General features: G+C 38.7%; 1 protein-coding gene across 3 annotated transcripts in view; it reads left to right on the top strand.

Annotated features, from left to right (window-relative positions):
- Positions 1–771: 771 nt before the first annotated feature.
- ccbe1 (collagen and calcium binding EGF domains 1) overlaps positions 772–18,721 on the top strand; it is a 55,413-nt gene continuing 37,463 nt past the window's right edge. For 2 of the 3 annotated variants that reach the window (XM_085414096.1, XM_085414094.1), the window contains exons 1-2: positions 1,081–1,285; positions 1,387–1,467. In XM_085414096.1, coding sequence (XP_085270222.1) covers positions 1,182–1,285; positions 1,387–1,467 — 185 coding nt within the window. In that variant the 5' untranslated portion in view covers positions 1,081–1,181. Of the gene's footprint in view, positions 1,027–1,080; positions 1,286–1,386; positions 1,468–18,721 lie in introns of those variants that run through there. The other variant, XM_085414095.1, reaches the window with a different exon arrangement.

The following is an 18,721-nucleotide window of genomic DNA, read 5'->3' as shown; positions in this document are numbered from 1 at the left end:
AAAGTTAGTGTAGCTTTGTTTGTTTTGCAGCATTTTTCACAAAATGCCATTTCCAACAGGATAACACGGCATGTCACAACGCTCAAATCATCTCAAACTGGTTTCTTGAACGTGACAGCCAATAGTCTCGGTCCAACTCATCTATTTTTGAGATGTGGTGCAATGGGAAATTTGCATCACGGACACGCACTTTTCTTCAGATATTGAAGCTCATCTTCTGATAGACAGGACATTATTTACAGTTGGACCACCTTTTAGGCACACTAGGAGGTTGCTCAGGACAGGCTGCCCTGGGTTTCTTCCTGCTAAAAGGGAGTTCAACAGTCGAGGTTTTCTCTGTGTTATTTTAAGGTCTCTACCTTACAATAATGAAGCACCTTGAGGTGATTGTTGTTGTGATTTGGTGCTATATAAATAAAATGTAATTGATTATTCACTAAAAACATCTGCTGCAACTGTATGATGCTATCATTTCAACATGGATTACAATTTCTAGATTCTCAAGTAATTAAGACAAGTCTGAAGGCAAAATGGGGTGAAATAAAAGTTAAAAGTTAAAAGAAAAACAATATCACGAAGGTTTACAGTTAAAACTTTATAACATTAGGAGAACAGAGACATACTACATTAGGTGCACCTACCTAAAGTGACTGAACTGATGAACACTAATTAGGTGTTATTTTATTTACAGCCGCGTGGTGGCAGCAAAGCTCAAAACGCTCAGTAGCTCCGGAGCGCGTGTTTGCGCACGTGCATTTGCCTGCGCGCTCTAAAGTGTTGAATGAGTTTAGGGTTTTGCCAGTCAATGTTCAACATTTAACCGAGGAGACACTATTTACAAGAGGTTTACCTCGGTGCACAAACTACTTCTACTTTAATTAAAACACATTTTGGAGAATTAAAAGACTTTAAATTAGTCTTAAAACGTAACTTCTTTAATTATAGAAGCAGCGGAAGTTAAAGTGAGTTCAGGTCCTGCAGTGGCACATCAAGAATGAGCAGCGGTTATACACCGACAAGCGCTGGGTGAGTGGGTGGGTTTCTCTGCGCTCCACTGTGTGTTTGTGTGTTGGTGTGTGTGTGTGTGGCGTGTGTGTGTGTGTGTGTGAAGTTGCGGCAGTGAGGAGATTACCCCTAAAAGTGCGGACTGTCAACAGACGCCAGGTGACCGGACCGAGGAGATGCTGCTAAAACACAACGGGAGTCTTCTTCTGCTCACCGTCACCTGCATGTGCTTCTCAGGAGGTTTGCTTTGGTCCTACCAAGAAGAGGATGCCACTGACGGGTAAAATTGTGTGTGTATGTGAACCCAAAATAACTTGAAAGGTCCTTGCAGTTTATGTGCAATGAAATTATGACTTTACTTTCGAAATGTTTCATCCGCAGTGAGAAATGCTCGGAAAATAATATTTCTACCACAAAGTACCCCTGCGTGAAGTCAACGGGAGAGGTTACGACGTGTTACAGGTACAGCAGAGACTGTCAGCGGAGTGATTTATACTTCTATGCAGTTGTGATTGTGGGAATGTTTGAGTGAAAGGGTTATAATTATAATCTGCGCCAATGCACGTAGCTCAGCATGATGTCAGATTCGGATTTGTTAATGTGACATATAAAAAGGTTTTGATTTGGTAGACAGTGGGTGCAGTTCATAGGCATACACAAGCCTTTAGACTGGCCTTGTCTGTGCTCAGAGACTGCCTCTAATTATGACAGTTCACAGGCATAGTGGACACAGCTATGCCCCGCAGCAAAACTTCTGTCAGAGGCTTTGGATTAAGTTAATCTGTCTTCACTGCGAGGGGTGCCTCACAGGCATAATAAAAAAAATACTTGTCACTACATACTTTAAAGAGATGGTCATATTAAAAATGTGTAAGAGACAGGGCAGATTTCATGTAAGCAGCCGAGTGTAATAAATGCCGTTAGTGTTCATCATGGGTGTGAGTAAGTTTTCCACAAAGCTGAATCATTTAATTAGCGGCAACTACAGACTGCACCGCCACCCACACAAACCTCCTTAGGGTGTTCCTTTAAGATATATGCTTGAGAATTTATTTAATTTTGGCTTGGACAGATACTAAATGCTCAAACACCACTTTGCTTGGTAATGCTCTATGTTTTGATTCGAGCTCACAATGTGGGTGTGCTGCAGCTTTGGAAGCAAAATCATACGACCTATTTAGGGAAGTAATTTCAAACATTTTGTCAGTGAGCTTGAGTTATAGAAGCCTCTATCGCTGTATGTGCTTTTGGGAAAGAACATTGAGAAGTAAAGAAATGGCAGCCTTTTGGATGTCTCCTCCACATTTCACAGACTTTAGAGAGGTCCATTTTTGCATCACTTGACAAACTGCTGGCCGCGGTTCAAGCACACAGTAACATCCTGTTTGATCTCCAAATCTCAAACACACTCTTAACATAACGATGTTGGTTTACGGTTATTGGCTGCAGCCACAGTTGTTTCCCACAATGTTTACTTAAAGAAGAAAAGTTGTTTTAGCTAAGAGCCAAGATAATGCGTCCTGGGTGCATTTCAGGTCGCATGCACAGTGTGAGCTGATAACTGTCTGTCAGCCAAAAATGGTCAGATAGCAAAGTTCATTGTAGTCATCATAGGAAAGAGGATAGAATAGCTGAATGGGGATGTATAAACACAATCTCATGTTCAGTACATCCACACGAAGGAATTACTAACCACTCGCATCTCATTTGCTGAATAAGATGAGTTGCACTGTCCAAGGTTCTTGTTTAACATCATTAACAGACTACTTAATCCTGCTCAGTCTGCTTTCCCTGTCATGTCTGCTGATGACTGTGAAGAATTTATAAGTTTTCTTAGCTGGCAAGATTAGGGGCATCGGGTTTTAGCTCAAGTCTGGATTCTTTCAACCTGTCCCGTTGCCCAAGTTTAATCTGATTTCCACGACAGCTCACTGATATATTCTCACACATGTACAATTCGTCCTGCCCAGCTGACGTTATCATTTACATATTTATTCAAGAAGTCCAGTCTGCAGTAGCATGGTGGTGTGGTCGTTAGCAAGCAAGAAGGTCCTGGGTTTGAATTTAGCCTTGGGTCTTTCTTTGTGGAGTCTGCATGTTTGACACAGGTCTGTGTGGGTTCCTCTGGGTACTCAAGGTTCCTCTCAAAGACATGCATAGGGTTGGGTTAATTGTTCAATCTAAATTGACTGGAGGCGTGACAGGTTGTCTGTCTTTGCGTGTTAGCCCTGTGACAGATTGATGACCTGTCCAGAGCGTACCCTGCCTCTTGTCAGCTGGGATATGCTCCAGCCCCTTCTGACCTTGAATTCGATAAGCGGAAGGAAATGGATGGATGGTTCTGCCTGTCATTTACTGCTGCCTTCTCTTTATTATAAATCAGACCCTTTCATCTCGCTGCACACCAGATTAGTTTAAAACACTCAGCATCTTCCCTCTGCTTAAAGAAACCTCCCTAGATCTCAGTGTTTTAGATAACATTTTACAGGCCCATTTATTAACTGCTAATCGTTTCTAGAAGGCTTGAGAATACTGTCGCTCATCAGCACCTTCAGCTGGTTAAAGGAAATGGTATCGTTGACAAATTCCAATCAAAACCACACTACTGAAACAGCTTTACTGGAAGTTGCTAATGATATTCTGATGCACTTGGATAAAGGTGGTGTCAGTTTTTGACACCACTGATCATCTCACTCCCAATAACATTACAAAGCTGGGTTGGCATCTCTGGCACTACTCTCAAACGGTTTTTATCATACTTACACAGACACTTCAGAGTTCATATTAATAACTGAAACTGTAGCTGCTGTCATCACTGCTCATAATATTAGGGTTATATGTGTTACCCCTAGATCATCTGCTTAACAGCTTCAGAAACATATCTAGCTATTTCTATGCTGATGATGCACAGCTGTACATTTCTGTTAAACCCAACAGCCTCAACAGATGCTCCTACCTCTGTGAATCACTGTCAGCTGAGGTTGTCAGGTTTGGCCCTGACAGCTTCTCTAAGGAGATCGGCCATTCCTTCTAAGCCCATCTTTAGCTGGTTGTGAATGCAGCAAGCTCGAGTGCTTATGAAAACAAACTGGCACTCACACATCGCCGCTTTTCTTGCTGCCCTTCACTGGTTTTCAGTGAAATTCAGAAATAAATTTAAAAAAAAAGTATTAGTAACATATAAAGCCCTACATGGCTTGGCCCCTGTGTGTATATGAGCGCTACTGAGACCTTATTCCAGTAATTGGCCTCTCCAATCGCCTGATCAGTCTCTTAACTGTTCCACACTCTTATTTTAAAACCAGAGGTGATCATGCTTTTCAGGTTGTAGCTCCTGAACTTTGGAACAGCCTTCCTCAGCCTATCAGGTCGGCTAAATCAGTCGTGTGTTTGAAATGACTGCTGAAAACTAATTTGTATAGGTTAGCCTATCCTTACACTTTCTCCCATTACTTTAAACATGGTATACACCTAAGGAATATGGATGGAAGTATTTATGTTAAATGAATGTGTGACTGTAGCTGGAATATGTATGCTTATCTTTAATGTGTGGTTTTATTCAAACTGTGGAGCACTTTGTCACTGCGTCTTTTAAAAAATGCTAGAATATAATGCTAGAGAGTTATTATTATTAGGAAAAAAGACTAGAGTGATTGGCATTTGATAGCATGAACCTGCATGCTGCATTTTTCTCAAAATACAGTCGCAGAGTGCTATTATGCCTTGGCATGAATGAGACATTCTTCAAAGGGAACCAAGCACCATTTAAGTTGGCAGGATTCAGCTGCCAAAGGAAAATAAAGGCTTATGGCATTCATTACGCACTCTGTAGAGTATCAGTGTGTCTGCACATCTCGGAACATTTTGTTGGTTTGCTAAACACTGTTGAAAGAGCTGTTTATGTAAAAGGTGTTGCTAGATGGGCATCAGTACCACAGAAATTTACAGTCCACAAGGCTGTGAGCAGAGGTGTTGCAGAAGTTACAAAGAAGTAGTGTGTATGACTAGCTTTTAGTCAACGTGATATGCTTTCAATGAAGATTTTTTTCAGGGCAGTCATCACAATATATTTTTTGAAGCTATTGTATTACTTTAATTTGCATTTTACAGTGAATTTTTTACCAGAAAGAAAAATAGACCTATTTTTCCTCATGCAGTGGCACTGTATGCACAACACTGATGCACCACTGATCATACTGAGAAAACAGGACCAGAGGAGAATTGGTACCAGGGCTCATTTGTCTCTGCACATATATCTCTCAGTTTCGCTTCTGGTCTGATCTTCTCTCACTTTCTGTTTGAGTTGTTTCACATTAAGATTTCAATATTATGGGTTGTACTGAATTAGGATTCTGCATTTCTAGTCATAGCGTTTGATATGCTTGGCTCATACTAAAGCTAAGGCAGGAAAAGCTGTGTAGAGTTGCATTTGAATAAAAAATACATAGGATTGCAACATAAAAGCCTTACAAAATAACAGACAAGGGTTTGATTAACATGATACATTGAGCTTTGTGTTTGTTTGGCAGCATCTTCTGCCTGTTGTGTTGTTTGTTACATTGTAACACCCAGAATTTATGTCATAATTGTTGCCAGTAGCAGGGTTTATGTTGACAAAGTTTTTTGTTTCTTTTAGCAGTGCTGTTTTCTGTTATACTGTATTTTTTATGAAACCACAGTTGTTGACGCTCAAACATCAATTCTCCTAAATTAGGTCATTTTTCTTTTTGTGGCTTAGCTTGAGCTGAGCTTGATTTCTGATTTATTGGAACACTGCATGGAGTATTATCAAGCAACGTGCTTTATTTGAATCAGTGTTACAAATTTAAAGGCCTTCCAGTTCTTGCTGAGCAGTTGAAAATAATGTCTTGTGAGACATAGTCATTGGAAAAATACACTCGATGGTCACGTTATTGTGTGCATCTGCTCAACTGCTTGTTAATGCATATATCTAATCAGCCAATCACATGGAAGCAACTCAGTGCATTTAGACCTGTAGTCACAGTTAAGACAACGTACTGTTTTCTCTAGAGTTTACAGAGAATGGTCTGAAATTATCCAAGGAGCAGCAGATCTGTGCAAAATACCTTAATGATGCCAGAGGTCAAAGGAGAATAGCCAGACTGCTTCGAGCTAACAGGAAGGCAACAATACCTCCAATAATCATGTCACAACACAGATATGCAGAAAAGCATCTCTGAAGCAGCAGCAGAAGACCACACTCCCATCAGTGTATGTCTTCTCTCAGAAAACTGAGGTCACAGTTCACACAGCCTCTCCAGAATTCAACAACAATTTCTGCAGCAACATTCAGATGGTAAGACCAGAATTTGGTATAAACAACATGAATGGATGGATCAATCCTACCTTGTGTCACCTGTTCAGGAACCTAGTTGTGTTGTTATAGTGCCGGGGATATTTTCTTGAGCATCATTTAAAGACCACAACATACTTGATAATTTCCTGATGACCATGTCCATCACTTTATGACCACAGCATAACAATCTTCTGATGGCTGCTTGCCAACAGGATAACACACTATGTCACAAAGTGCAGATCATCTCAAACTGGTTTCTTGAACATGGCACTGAGTTTACTGTACTCAAATGCCCTACACAGTCACCAAATCTCAGTTTAACAGAGCAGCTTTGGAATGTTGCAAAATGGGAGAGTTGCATCATGGATGTGCAGCAACTAGGGCTGGGTATCGTCACTGATTTCTAGAATCGATTCAATTTCGATTCACAAGGTCCCGGATCGATTCGATTCACGATTCGATTTAATTCGATTCTACTTGATTTGAATCTGGGAAATTTTGACAGAAATATTATAATTCAGATAAGTACATTTACATATTTTTGTATCTATAAAAAGGAAGCTGACACACGTAAGACTTTATCAAAGGTGTGAGCATCACAGCAGAGGCCTTTGTGTCAAAGTAGCTGAGGATAAAACACAGAAAAACATGAAGGTGATTTTCCTGGCCTGGGATTTTATAAAAATATTCTGCAGTACATCAAAAACGAAAGAAAACCATTAATCAACACATGATTGTAATCTGAAGTTACAGCGGTTTTATTAGAGACACGGCTAAGCATTTTGCATAATTTTAAAAAGTTTAAATTTGTTCAGTATTGAACAGCAGAAATTAGGTTTTCTTTTCGGAAGTATATAAAACGAAAAAAAAAAAAAACGTCGGCCGACAGCGCTGTAAACAACGGTAGTCTTGTGCGTAACAAGTAAGCGAATAATGAAGAAAACAGATTTTTAGACGGGAAACTGTTCTTGAAGTACACAGAGAGAGAGAGAGAGCTGTGAATCTTGGTCGAAGCAAAACAGTAAAAGTCAGAGTGAATACATGACGATGTTTATGTGAAGCATAGTTTGGATCTTCTTTTGCTGCTGGTTCGAGGCATCAAACTAACAGCTTTAGAATCAGCGCATAAAGGGCGTGAACACAAAGCGCGGACCCGCCGACAGATCAGAATCAGCAAGCTGTCGGCTTTCAGCCCCGACCGTGAGAAAGGCGACATCTAACTGATTCTGGTCCGCGGGTCGCGCTGTGTGTTTAAGTCTTTGTGCAGAATCCGTGTTCCTGCTCTCATTTACTGTCTTAGCTGTTTGGTGGTGGTTGAAATTTTGTGAGATTTCACCTGAGATTCTGGCATTTCGGGCAAAATAAATTTATATTAAAAAATCGATTCAGGATTTTAATGAATCGATTTTACATTATCCAAGCCAGAATCGATTTTAATCGATAAATCGATTATAAAAACCCACCCCTAGCAGCAACTATGAGGCTGGATCAATATTTCTGAGGGATGTTTTCAAAACTTATTGAATATGGACGATGAAGAATTAAAGCAGTTCTGAAGGCAAGTATCGGCAACACGTACTTAATAAGTGCCCAGTAGATGTATACTTTACAGAAGCTCTTAGTGAGTATAACTTTTGAGCTTGCACTATTTTAGGCCAATTCACAAACTACAAAGGCAGGTTGTTTGATTGTTTTTGTACCGTGTATTCATACGTTTATTCAGGTTGTAGATGTTTTTCCATACTGAAGTGTGAGTTCTCTGACAATCCAAGAAGAGAGCCAGGTCCAGTATGTAAAACATCATAGGATTGAGACACATTAATAATCTTTGTTTATAACTTTTCTTAGGGTGACAAGAAGGTACAAGAAACAGTTATAACATTGGCTTGATTTATTGTCTATATGATGTCAACCCTGCCTAGCCTGCAAAGGAAATGCTTCTCTGGAGAAGAAGCAGAACACAGGCAGTGCGATTTTAGTTCCACTATACAGCTGTAACAGTTACATATAATTGATGTGGGGCATGTGTAATTGTTGCTTTGTTATTTTTCCAAACAATTCTGGTGGTACTTAGCAGTTTGTGTTCCCTCTACCTTTTCTTCCTTTTTTGGAAGTCCGGGGAAACTCTGCCTTACACAGCAATAAAACTGAGTCTAACCCCCCCCCAAGTGGGACATCATAGTCATGACATATGCACTTGGCTGATCCAAACAGCGCTGTTTGTGTCCTATAAATGTCCAGTCATTTATTTCCAGTTAACTTCTCTGGATTCTTTTGGTTGCATTTCCTGTAAGTATCAATTACTCCTTGTATTTTAGTGAATCACGAAATGCACAAATGTGCCAACAGGAATGAGAAGCATTGTCTACTCACTACACCATAAATCAGTTCCTGATTTATGCTGTAATTCCAAGTCATATTCGGGCACAGCTGGGGGTGCTGCTCAGCTCCAGTGAAGTGATCACTTCAGCCTGATTATTCAGCTTGGCCAAAAGACCTTAAGTCTCCCTTGTTTCCTTTGGTTTTAAATCTGTTTTTCACATCATATTTAAATCTATTCTGCACCTTGGAATAATCCTCTCACTTGGACTTCTGTTCCGTCTCCCAATTCAAATAGCTTTCAACACAAGAAATACATTTTGCAGGGCATTGTTTCCATACTGTTGTCCCTCCAATGATCCATGAAGGATATATTGCAGCACAGTTTAGCAGACCCTAGTAAAATGATGTTTTGTTCTTCTGGGCTACTATGGTTCTTATGATGTTGTAAATGTTTTGGACTGAAAAACAGAATGAACCTAGATTTATAGACAACATATGTGTAGTGTCATTCAGGAAATTTCCATGATGGAAAAAAATGTGACTCAGAAAAGCCCCCGTGTTAGGATATTACTAAATGAAAGTCAACTGAGCCGCAGGCAAACATTCACTATTGTAAACTATTTGATTGGGTAGAGCCCTTTGGATATATGTCTTTACTTCAATTTTCCAACAGTTGAATGTCTTTGCATACCGGTCTTCTATCTGTAACAACACATTGATACAATATAATGAGGCATTAATTGCACAGTGATTATTCTGAGACTAAGGAATGAACATCCGGCGATGGAAAACTGATGAATAAGACAGAAAAAAAGTAGGCTAGCTGAGAATCATTACACCTAGTTTTGGGTTGTCTCTCTATTACCTACAAACCCATCCATCGTATACTATGTGGGACTAATCAAGTCTTCCTACTCGTTTATGGATACCAGAAACTAAAGAGAAGTCCAAGTAAAAGGATTTTGGAAGATAAATTCCAGAAACTGGAGAACTGTAGCACACAACCACATCTTGTTTTGTTGTTATTCTATTTTTTTTCTCCATTTGTTCCAAAAGAGGCGCGTTATAAATTATTAAAGCAGAAACACAAAACAGTTTTAGGTTTGGCGTAAATATTATATATTTAAGCCAAATATTTTTAGGCATGACAACATAATAAGCTATTTGTCTTTGAACAAAAACAAAAATGCATTACAATAAATTGAGTCGTATGAGGAAAGAGCATGAAACACGTCCAAGCTGTTTCTCATCAGCACTGGCAGTGAAACCAGTAGATGCAAAACTATAGATAAGATGGTTCAAAATGATTTCAATAATTTCAGATGCTTGAAATTATTTACCTTAACCAGCTCCATATTGTCATATTTTGATACTAAGGTAAGAGAAAAGAGGAAGTTAGAAGAACAACCTATATTAAGTCAGTGGGTAACACGTGATTTATTTAAGTTAACAAGCCAGATCAACCCAACAGATTTCAGTTTCACACAGTGCACAATCAGTGAAACTTTACTTGCATGTTTTCAATTAAATAATATCAGAAAGTTAGGGGAACAAGTTGTAATTTCAAGTTGATGAAAACTCTAAAAATATACCACCATCAATAAAGTGGAAAGCTGAGAGAGAATCATTTAAAACATTGTATTACCTCAACTACAACTCAAATACCCATTTTACACTGTAAAATGGGTATTTGACCACAAGCTCTGGTATTAAAATGTCATAAACCCTTGCCTTTAAAAAGTACTGAATATATGATCTCTATGACTGACATAGTCATGAGAGTGTGGTTAGATATATTCCATAATAATAAACCAAATGCCTGAAATGATGCATAATGTCCTGTCAGAGAAAAAGATATCAACATCTGCTTTGTATCAGGAGCCAGAAAGTGGGTATGAAGCCTGTTAAGTGTAGCAGACTGCTTTAATGCACACTATGTTGTGAATTCTTGTTTGCTTTTTTTTGCTCTCCAGTGACAGCTCCCACACTGTTGAACATTAAAAAGATGTTAAGAGGAGGAGGAAGTCAGCTGCCCAGTTAAGCTCCTAGTCTATCTCATTTAAACCCTGCTTTATATTAAGTGAAATCAAATGAATGATTAGTAACTATAACTTTTTATTTATTTTTTTGTTTCTGGGGTCGACTGTTTGAATGCTGGATCTTTGTGAGCCAATAATTTGTTGTCTGATTCAGTGAGGCGGTAGAAATAAATTATCATTTATTTCCTAATTTATTTCAATCAAAGCTCCAAAAACCAACAAACTGTACTCCAGAATTAAGTATAAGCAGCTGAACTGGTACCTTTGCTAGCTATACAATAACTTCAAAAACTGAAACTGAAAATTTTTTATTCCAGCATAAACATGATTTACTTAGTGATGGTTAAGACTTTGTTTTGGTTTGAGTAGATCTGCAAAGGCAGAAGACCTTTATTTGAAATTGTTACACAATAACCACTTGGTTTAAGTCGGGGCTTGTTTGTGATTGTGGTTTGAATTTGTTTCTTGGTGGTTGTAGAGGGCATGGATATAAAAAACGAGTAAAAAATATTTTTGGTTTTTAGGTATGGTCACTTCGGGGGAAAAAATGTAATTGTAAAAATTAAAAAAATCTTAATTAAACTGATGTATTTTCAGATTTACTTAATGCACTTTAAAAACACAGTTGCAACTTTTATTAGATTAACAAGCTTGAAACGGAGCTTGCCAATGATAACAAAAAAAATAGCACAGTCATAACACTACAAGTTGTGATAAACCCAACGCACTTTTGATTCCTGATACGGAACAGAAAATTAGGTCTTGGCTGGCGAAATAAATTGTGTTGTTGATGTATAAAATAAGTTCTAATTTATACCGGTAATTTGCTGGAAAAGTCTCTCTTTTCCAGCAAATTACCTTCTCACCAAGTCTGACAGCACATTCATGGCCCATGATTTCTTTTCTTGTAGGTTGCATGGAAGTCCTAGAAATGATCCAGAATATCCAATCTGTACATATTCCTTCATAGCCACTCTTATAAGCGTTATTTAGACTCAACAACAGGAATCGTCAAAACGTGATGTTCCCTGTTACAAACACATTCTTTTATGATTTTATAACATTACAGCTTTCAAAGTTTACAATAGTGCCAGTTCTTCTTCTTTTCAGAATAAATAATTTCAATTTTGCCAGATGTTGTACAAAGTTAAAAGTGTACCCGGTAGGTTGTTGTGTGCATGGCTCTGTTGCCTGGTCTTTTTGCTCATCTACAGCTATGATGAATTATCTCCTTGTGTGCATGTCCCACTTTGGTAAATACATTACTCTTGAAAAGGAGGGATTAGGTGCACCTGCATGGACTTTTCTGTGCGTATAGACCTAATTGTAAATCCATCATTGTTTATTCAACTATGCTCATTACTTAGTTCTCTTTTGAACTGAAACAAATCTTTTTTCTGTTGTGGGCCAGAAGAGCCAATGCTGCTAATCTTATTCAGTTTTAACATAATGATTTGAGTAGAGAAATATATCATATAACCTCCTCACACTGCCCCCGCTCACCATTATTTTTATCCAGCTGTGCGACCTGCGTCAGGTATAGAGAAGCGGTGTTAATGCACATTTGTACATCTATATAAGGTCATCACGAAACTACAACATTACATGAGGACAAGTTCATCATTCAGTCCTTCAGATGACAATGTCTGCAAAGTGAATATCCAGAACGCCTCTCTTCTCTTCAATTATAAATCATGGTTTCCACCCCTTGGAGGAACTGAAGCATAATGGTTAAAAAAACATAATGATTTGGGAAATCATAAAAGTAGGTTTTGGTGTAGACATCATCAAACTGACGTCATAAGAAGCTCATTGGTCATTTGTCAGAGATAAATTACCTTGATGTTTGTTGTTTTGAAGAAAGGCTTTTCCCTATTAAGAGTAATTTTCATTGAAATAATCCTCTTTTGGAAAAAGAGTTCTTTAAAATTCTTGGTTTGATATTAAAAATCAAAGCCAAAAAAATACATAAAAAAACCAATATTGTTCAGTTTCCCAGACATGGATTAAGGCTGGTTAGAGACTAAAAATGATTTTCAAGCCATGTCTGAGAAACTGGCTAGATGTGTTGCGTGGGACTCTATGCCACTGATTTTAAGACACACTTTCACATGGGATACAGGATGATGTCAGACAAACTATATCCATATAGTTTAAACGAGATTTAAAAAATGTGCAGGCTAAGAAATCCTCTACACTAATAACCCCAACAGAGAATGTTTCTAACAGCAACATTCAGGTAATCGTACACTTTTCTCAGAAAAAATAAAAAAATGCAACATATCAACAGCAATTAGTTCTGTGTCTCTAAAATTCAATATGATCTTGCTTTGGAGTTTATTCAAATCCATTTTATCTTTTATTTAGATAGTAAAGCTGAGAGTAAGAGCAGAGAGGATGAAACATGCAGTAAATGGCCTTGAGGCAGATTCAAACCCGGGCCTCTACAATAGCCTTACTGCACATAGTTTGCATGGTCAACCCAGTAACTTATACTTGTGCCCTGTTCACTCTCATTCACTCTGTTCACACATTGCCTGACTGAGCTGAGGCAGGTTTATAGTGGACGGCCGAATATTAAGAGTTTTTCACATATAGACAGTACCTGGGCAGGACACTCACATATATGAATGATCGTCCAAAATGCGTTAACATTTTTATTGGTGTCACCCCTCCAGTCCCAACCACAATCACTTTATTAGTGGAAAATCTCCTTATTGTGAAAGTTCAGTCACTGCTAATCAGCCAGCCCTGGTCTTTCCTGTTTCATGTTTTCGCTGCTGACTAACTTGGTGGCCTTGTTCCTGTTGTGGTGGTCCTTTTCATCATTCAGCAGCTTCCCAAGGAAGAATCTTGCACTGCGATTGTTATTCAATAATAATAATAATGGATTGGATTTATATGGCGCTTTTCAAGGCACCCAAAGCGCTTTACAATGCCACTATTCATTCACTCACTGGTGGAGTCAAGCTACGGTTGTAGCCACAGCTTCCCTGGGGCAGACTGACAGAAGCAAGGCTGCCATGTCGCGCCATCGGCCCCTCTGGCCAACACCAGTAGGGTAAAGTGTCTTGCCCAAGGACACAACGACCAGGACAGAGAGCCCGGGGATCGAACCGGCAACCTTCCGGTTACAGATACGCTTCCCAACCCCCTGAGCCACGGTCGCTCAGGGGGTTTCTTAGCTGCTTTCTTAGCCATGGATTATATTTTGTTGCAGACACAGACATTGCTGTTATACTTCTTTGAAGTCCTCTTCAAGTCCGTTGCCTGGGTACATACACAGTTGGTTAAATTCTAATGCTTACCATCCAATAACAAAATTTACGTCACTGGGACCCTAGTGGAAACGCGGAGACGTAAAGTATAGAAGTATGTTCAGCAAGTTGGAGGGCCACTCTAACCAGGACCTCCAGGGTACTTTTTTTTATGGAGAAGAAACTCGATTTAGAAGGACATGTAGGTGCGTGTGTCTACCTCAACCACAAAGTGGTAAAAAAGAAAGAAAGAAATCTGTAGCATGTCCTGCTTGCTTTGTGAGGTTTCCTCACTTTAACATTATTGGCGCATGTTTTTAGCATACGAACTAGAGGACAGGTCTTTTCACTCATGTCACCATAGTTATGTGCCTTGACTCGTACTGCTCCCATTGGACCCTGCATAACTTTATTGTTTGTAGATGACTCATGTTTAATCATCTGGTGTTTCAAAGTAGATAATGCTAGTGTGCTGTATCATCATTGCTGGGGATCATTGAATAAATCTGCCGTGGATAACCTGATATTCGTAGGTTGTATCCTGTCCCTCTTGTTGCTGATTCTATCACTGCATTTGCTTTGAACCTACTTCCCTATTCGTAGGGCCCCCTTGTGACCTACACAGCCTATCTGTTCTGTTGGCTTGTCCTCGTCATTCAAGGAATTTTAATACATATTTACTTAAATACAATTGTCTGAATGCTTATTTTCCAAAACCCAGTAAATGTATTTTGTGCATCAATTTTTTCCACCAATGTTATCATTACCTCTACTTTATTTTGTTTCTCTGTCCCATGCAAGTATTATAGATATGTATTTGTATTTAATAGCTCACCCTAGGGTAAGCAGCTTAGTGATGCGCCTTATACGGTAAAGGAAGTGTCCCGGTCCCGTTCCTTAGCGCTTAGGTAGATACAGTCATGTGTAAGTTATCATAGTGATTGCAGGGGAGGACATGTTAGTGTTAAGGAGCATTCTTTAGTGACAGATGTAAAGCACCAGCAATAACAAACATCCTTTCTCCTCTCCTTTGTCTTCAGCACATAACACCAAACTGTTATATCAGTATTATAGATTATGTGTTGATTCAGTTGCTGTTGATATAAAAAATGTCATGTGCTAAAGGTTCAAATCAGCATTCATGACACATGATCTTTAAATACACTTGGAATTAGGAGGCTCCCTTTATTAGTTCATTGCCTTTGTTCTCTTATTTTCTTTCTTTGAATAATTAGAAACATGCTTTCCCGATCCTGATCAGACTTATTTCAACATTTACAGCATTACTGGACAGATTGTAATTTGATTTGGTTCCTTACATGCATTTTACCATCTGTTTCCATTTGAAAGAAAACTGTAACACAAAACATGCCTCACCCGAAAGTTCAAATAATTTAAAATGTGTCCTTAAGCCTGTAGACTTTTTATTTTTATTTTATTTTGCTGAATAGTTCAACAACAGCATGTGGAGCATTTTCACTTCTTTTAAAGACTTAAACACTATAGCAGTTATTGGAGAGCGTGTCAAAGCATATGGAGGACACTTAAATTTGATTGCTCTCATCAGTATTTCTTATGTACTGGCTGATTATCTTTTTGAATATCTCCCTTTTTCTTGCTTGAATAAATCAGGTGTTAAAGAATGCATTTTGCACGGGTTTTTTCTAAATGATAATCCATTCTACATGTAATGACCTGTCAGCTGATCTTTAAGACTTTTGTGTGTGGTCTGTTTTCACATTCAGCCTAATTTTGCAAATCACAGGCACTTTTTTCCTCCTCTAAAACACGTATCAGCCATTTTTTGCTCGACATTTTGGTTTCTTTAAAGCCTGCTCTTGTTTCTCTTGGCTGATGCTCATTCGTGCATCTGGCTCATTCCGCAGAGAACCGAAGTGTGGTCACGCTTTGGTCACGCTGTGGTTTTGCTTTGGTTAAGGGATGTGGTGATAAGTACACCTCATGCTGTGGCTTTTCTGCCCCATTTCTTGGCTCGAGTTTTACTCAGTATGTTATTTTAAAATACCCCGATGTTGTTTATAAAAATTACACTGTAGCACACTATACATTAAAACGATGTTTGTATACCTATTACAGTGAAACAGGAACTTCTTGACAAGCTCATCACATAATTAAAGTAGTTTGAATGTTTCACCTTGATGTCCTTTTTGATCATTTGTTATTTGTCGTTAGACCACTTGAAGCTGCAATTTCTTCTGCCATTAGTGGAAATAATATGCAACTAATTTGTCAGTCCTGAAGGACAGCAGCTCGACACCACCTCAGTAAAAACACACATCCATACCAGTCATTTTAAATTGTAAACAGCTGCAACGCGCGATGTTAATAACACATTTTGGAAGAGGGACCTCAGGTTTTGTGGTTTTCGACAGATGTTTCCCCTTCCGTTGAGAATTTTTTTCATTTGTTACTGAATTTCAATATTTGTAAGTCAGATGTCATTTATTTTAACGATAATCATCACTGCCGCCGCCGTCAGTGGCTCAGTCCCTTTCTGCAGACTTTATTACACTAGTTTTGGAGCTACATAATACCAGCCCGCCTAAATTTGCTGTCCTTTATCGTTGTCCTCATCTTACCTTCTTCTCCCCATAAATGTGCATTTTATTTGCACATTTACACGCAGCGCCCAGCAATAATCAGAACATGAGTAAGCCATTGTTGGCTAATTTCTATGTGCAGTCGCTGGAAGGAAAATTCCGTTTCACTGCAACATAAAAATAACACAAACACCAGAAAGCCTCGAGCGGGCTAACCTCACATTCCTCACATCTCCATTTGATTACTCTTTTCTTATCATGAACATATGCTGAAAGCAGAAAAAAATACAGTAACTACTTAACACCTACACGTAATAGTCAGTAGCTGTTTTCACACTGCAGCGCTGTGGCTGAGGAGCACATGAGAAGAAACATCTGAGGAAGTTGGACCAGGCACGATTTTCAACGTTGATCGCTCCCTAGAACAACGTTTGCGTGATGACTGAGTGTGTTTTCCAGTGATATGAGACTAGCACAGGTACAGTAGTAATTCTTTTCGTGCTTTCTGGCTGCACTATCGAGGCAGCACCCTGGGAGAAAAGACAAGTTTGGATAGTCCCACTTCCCCCTACCTTTTTTGGGAGTTTTTGAAAACGGGCAATAGTACAAGTTGTTCCAGGGCAAACGCTTGTAGTCCTGTGTTTGTATAAGAGCACGTGGCAAAAAACGCAAGACACCCAAAAACCGTATTACAGTTGTTAAAAAGCAAAACAAATTAAATAAATAATAATTAAATAATTTAGGTATAACAGTTTTTTGAAGTAATTGCTAATGTTGCTAATGTCATGATGTTTAGTAGTTATGTAGAACCATGTGATATATTGCTCTGGCTTCATATAATCAGTCACAGATCCATTGATTTAGATGTGTATTGTATTCATTTTTGAAGAACGTCATTCTAAAACCGACGCCGGAGTAATTTAATGGTGGCGTCAACACACAGTTTGTTTATCAGAGCAGCTTCTGCACTATGTTTACATGTTTATCAGCCCTATCTGCAGCACACTGTGCAGAGTTAGCATTACAGGGAAGACGATGTTGCTTCAGAGTCAAGTTATGTTTTCACGTTTGATCTTTTTTTCTGGTAATTTTTTACTGGGTTTCGATTTTAGTAAAACATCTAGAGTTTCCTAGCACCACAAACATCTTTCATCATCATTTGCGGACACTGTTGTTTACGTTCACTCAGTCCTACTCACTGCAAACTATCTTTCGAGTGCGGTCCAATTGAATTGACTTCAGCACATTAGCATCATTTGGAAGCGTAACCCGGCAGTGGTACAACATTTCATGGAACTATACAGAGTAATTGTGTTTTTCAGTGTAAACCAAAGTTTATTAGAGCTACACTAGAAGCATGACTGTAAATACATGTAAATATGTGCTGGAATTCAGCATTTATTTATTAGCCAAACTCATACAGCAATTCGGTACTTATCATCTGAAAGAGCCATTCTACCCTTTTGAGTTTAGAGGAATGTATTTGTATTTCTATTAATAGTTTGTTGTTGTTTTTTTGTATGAGGTGAAGGTTCTGCAGTATTACTGAGAGAGACAGAGAAAATCTGCTTTATACATCACCATTTTTATCCAACTATATTAGCATTCAAAAGCAAAAATTCAGACACATTTTGATATCGGTTGACCTTTCAGGAGCTTAGTTCTTTAAAACAGTTTTTTCTTTAGATAAGTTTTTCATCTTGTTATGGCATCATTTACGTAGAATGGCTTTTTTGCAGTGCAGAGTTTGTTTTTCAGCAGATTTTTCCTCACAGTTAAAGTAATGAGCTGTTAAATCTGTGAATAATAACATAGGAATTAAATGACTATCATTCCCCGCAAGATTCTTTTAGCATTTCCCTGAAGTGAAAGTTGCATGCTTCCACAGAAATATCTGTGTTTGAAGGGGATTCGTAATACCTGGCCTCTGTCCATCAGAATGGTTTGAGTTAGAAACACATGGAGGTGTAATCAGGTTTACTGTAACAGGCCGCAGATAGCCACGCTCGCTATAATTTCCTGAGGTGTCACTTTTACTAGCTCATGTAATTGAAATGTTTCTCAGCTCGATTTCATCGTGTTGTGTTTTGAATTATTTAAACATTTTTAAGATGTGATCACAGTTCAGTTTAATTTGTCTGAGAGAAAGACACCGCTTTGGAAAAGCTACAGAGAGAGTAAAGAGCTTGGGCTGACTCTGTTACAGCCAGCTGGTGGCTT

This window comes from Rhamphochromis longiceps, linkage group LG7 (assembly GCF_057381845.1).
Source record: "Rhamphochromis longiceps isolate RC_006_pf linkage group LG7, R_longiceps_female_GT1.1, whole genome shotgun sequence".
Classification (NCBI taxonomy): Eukaryota; Metazoa; Chordata; class Actinopteri; order Cichliformes; family Cichlidae; genus Rhamphochromis; species Rhamphochromis longiceps.
The sequence above is the reverse complement of the archived record's forward strand: the minus strand, read 5'-3'. Positions and strand labels throughout refer to the sequence as shown.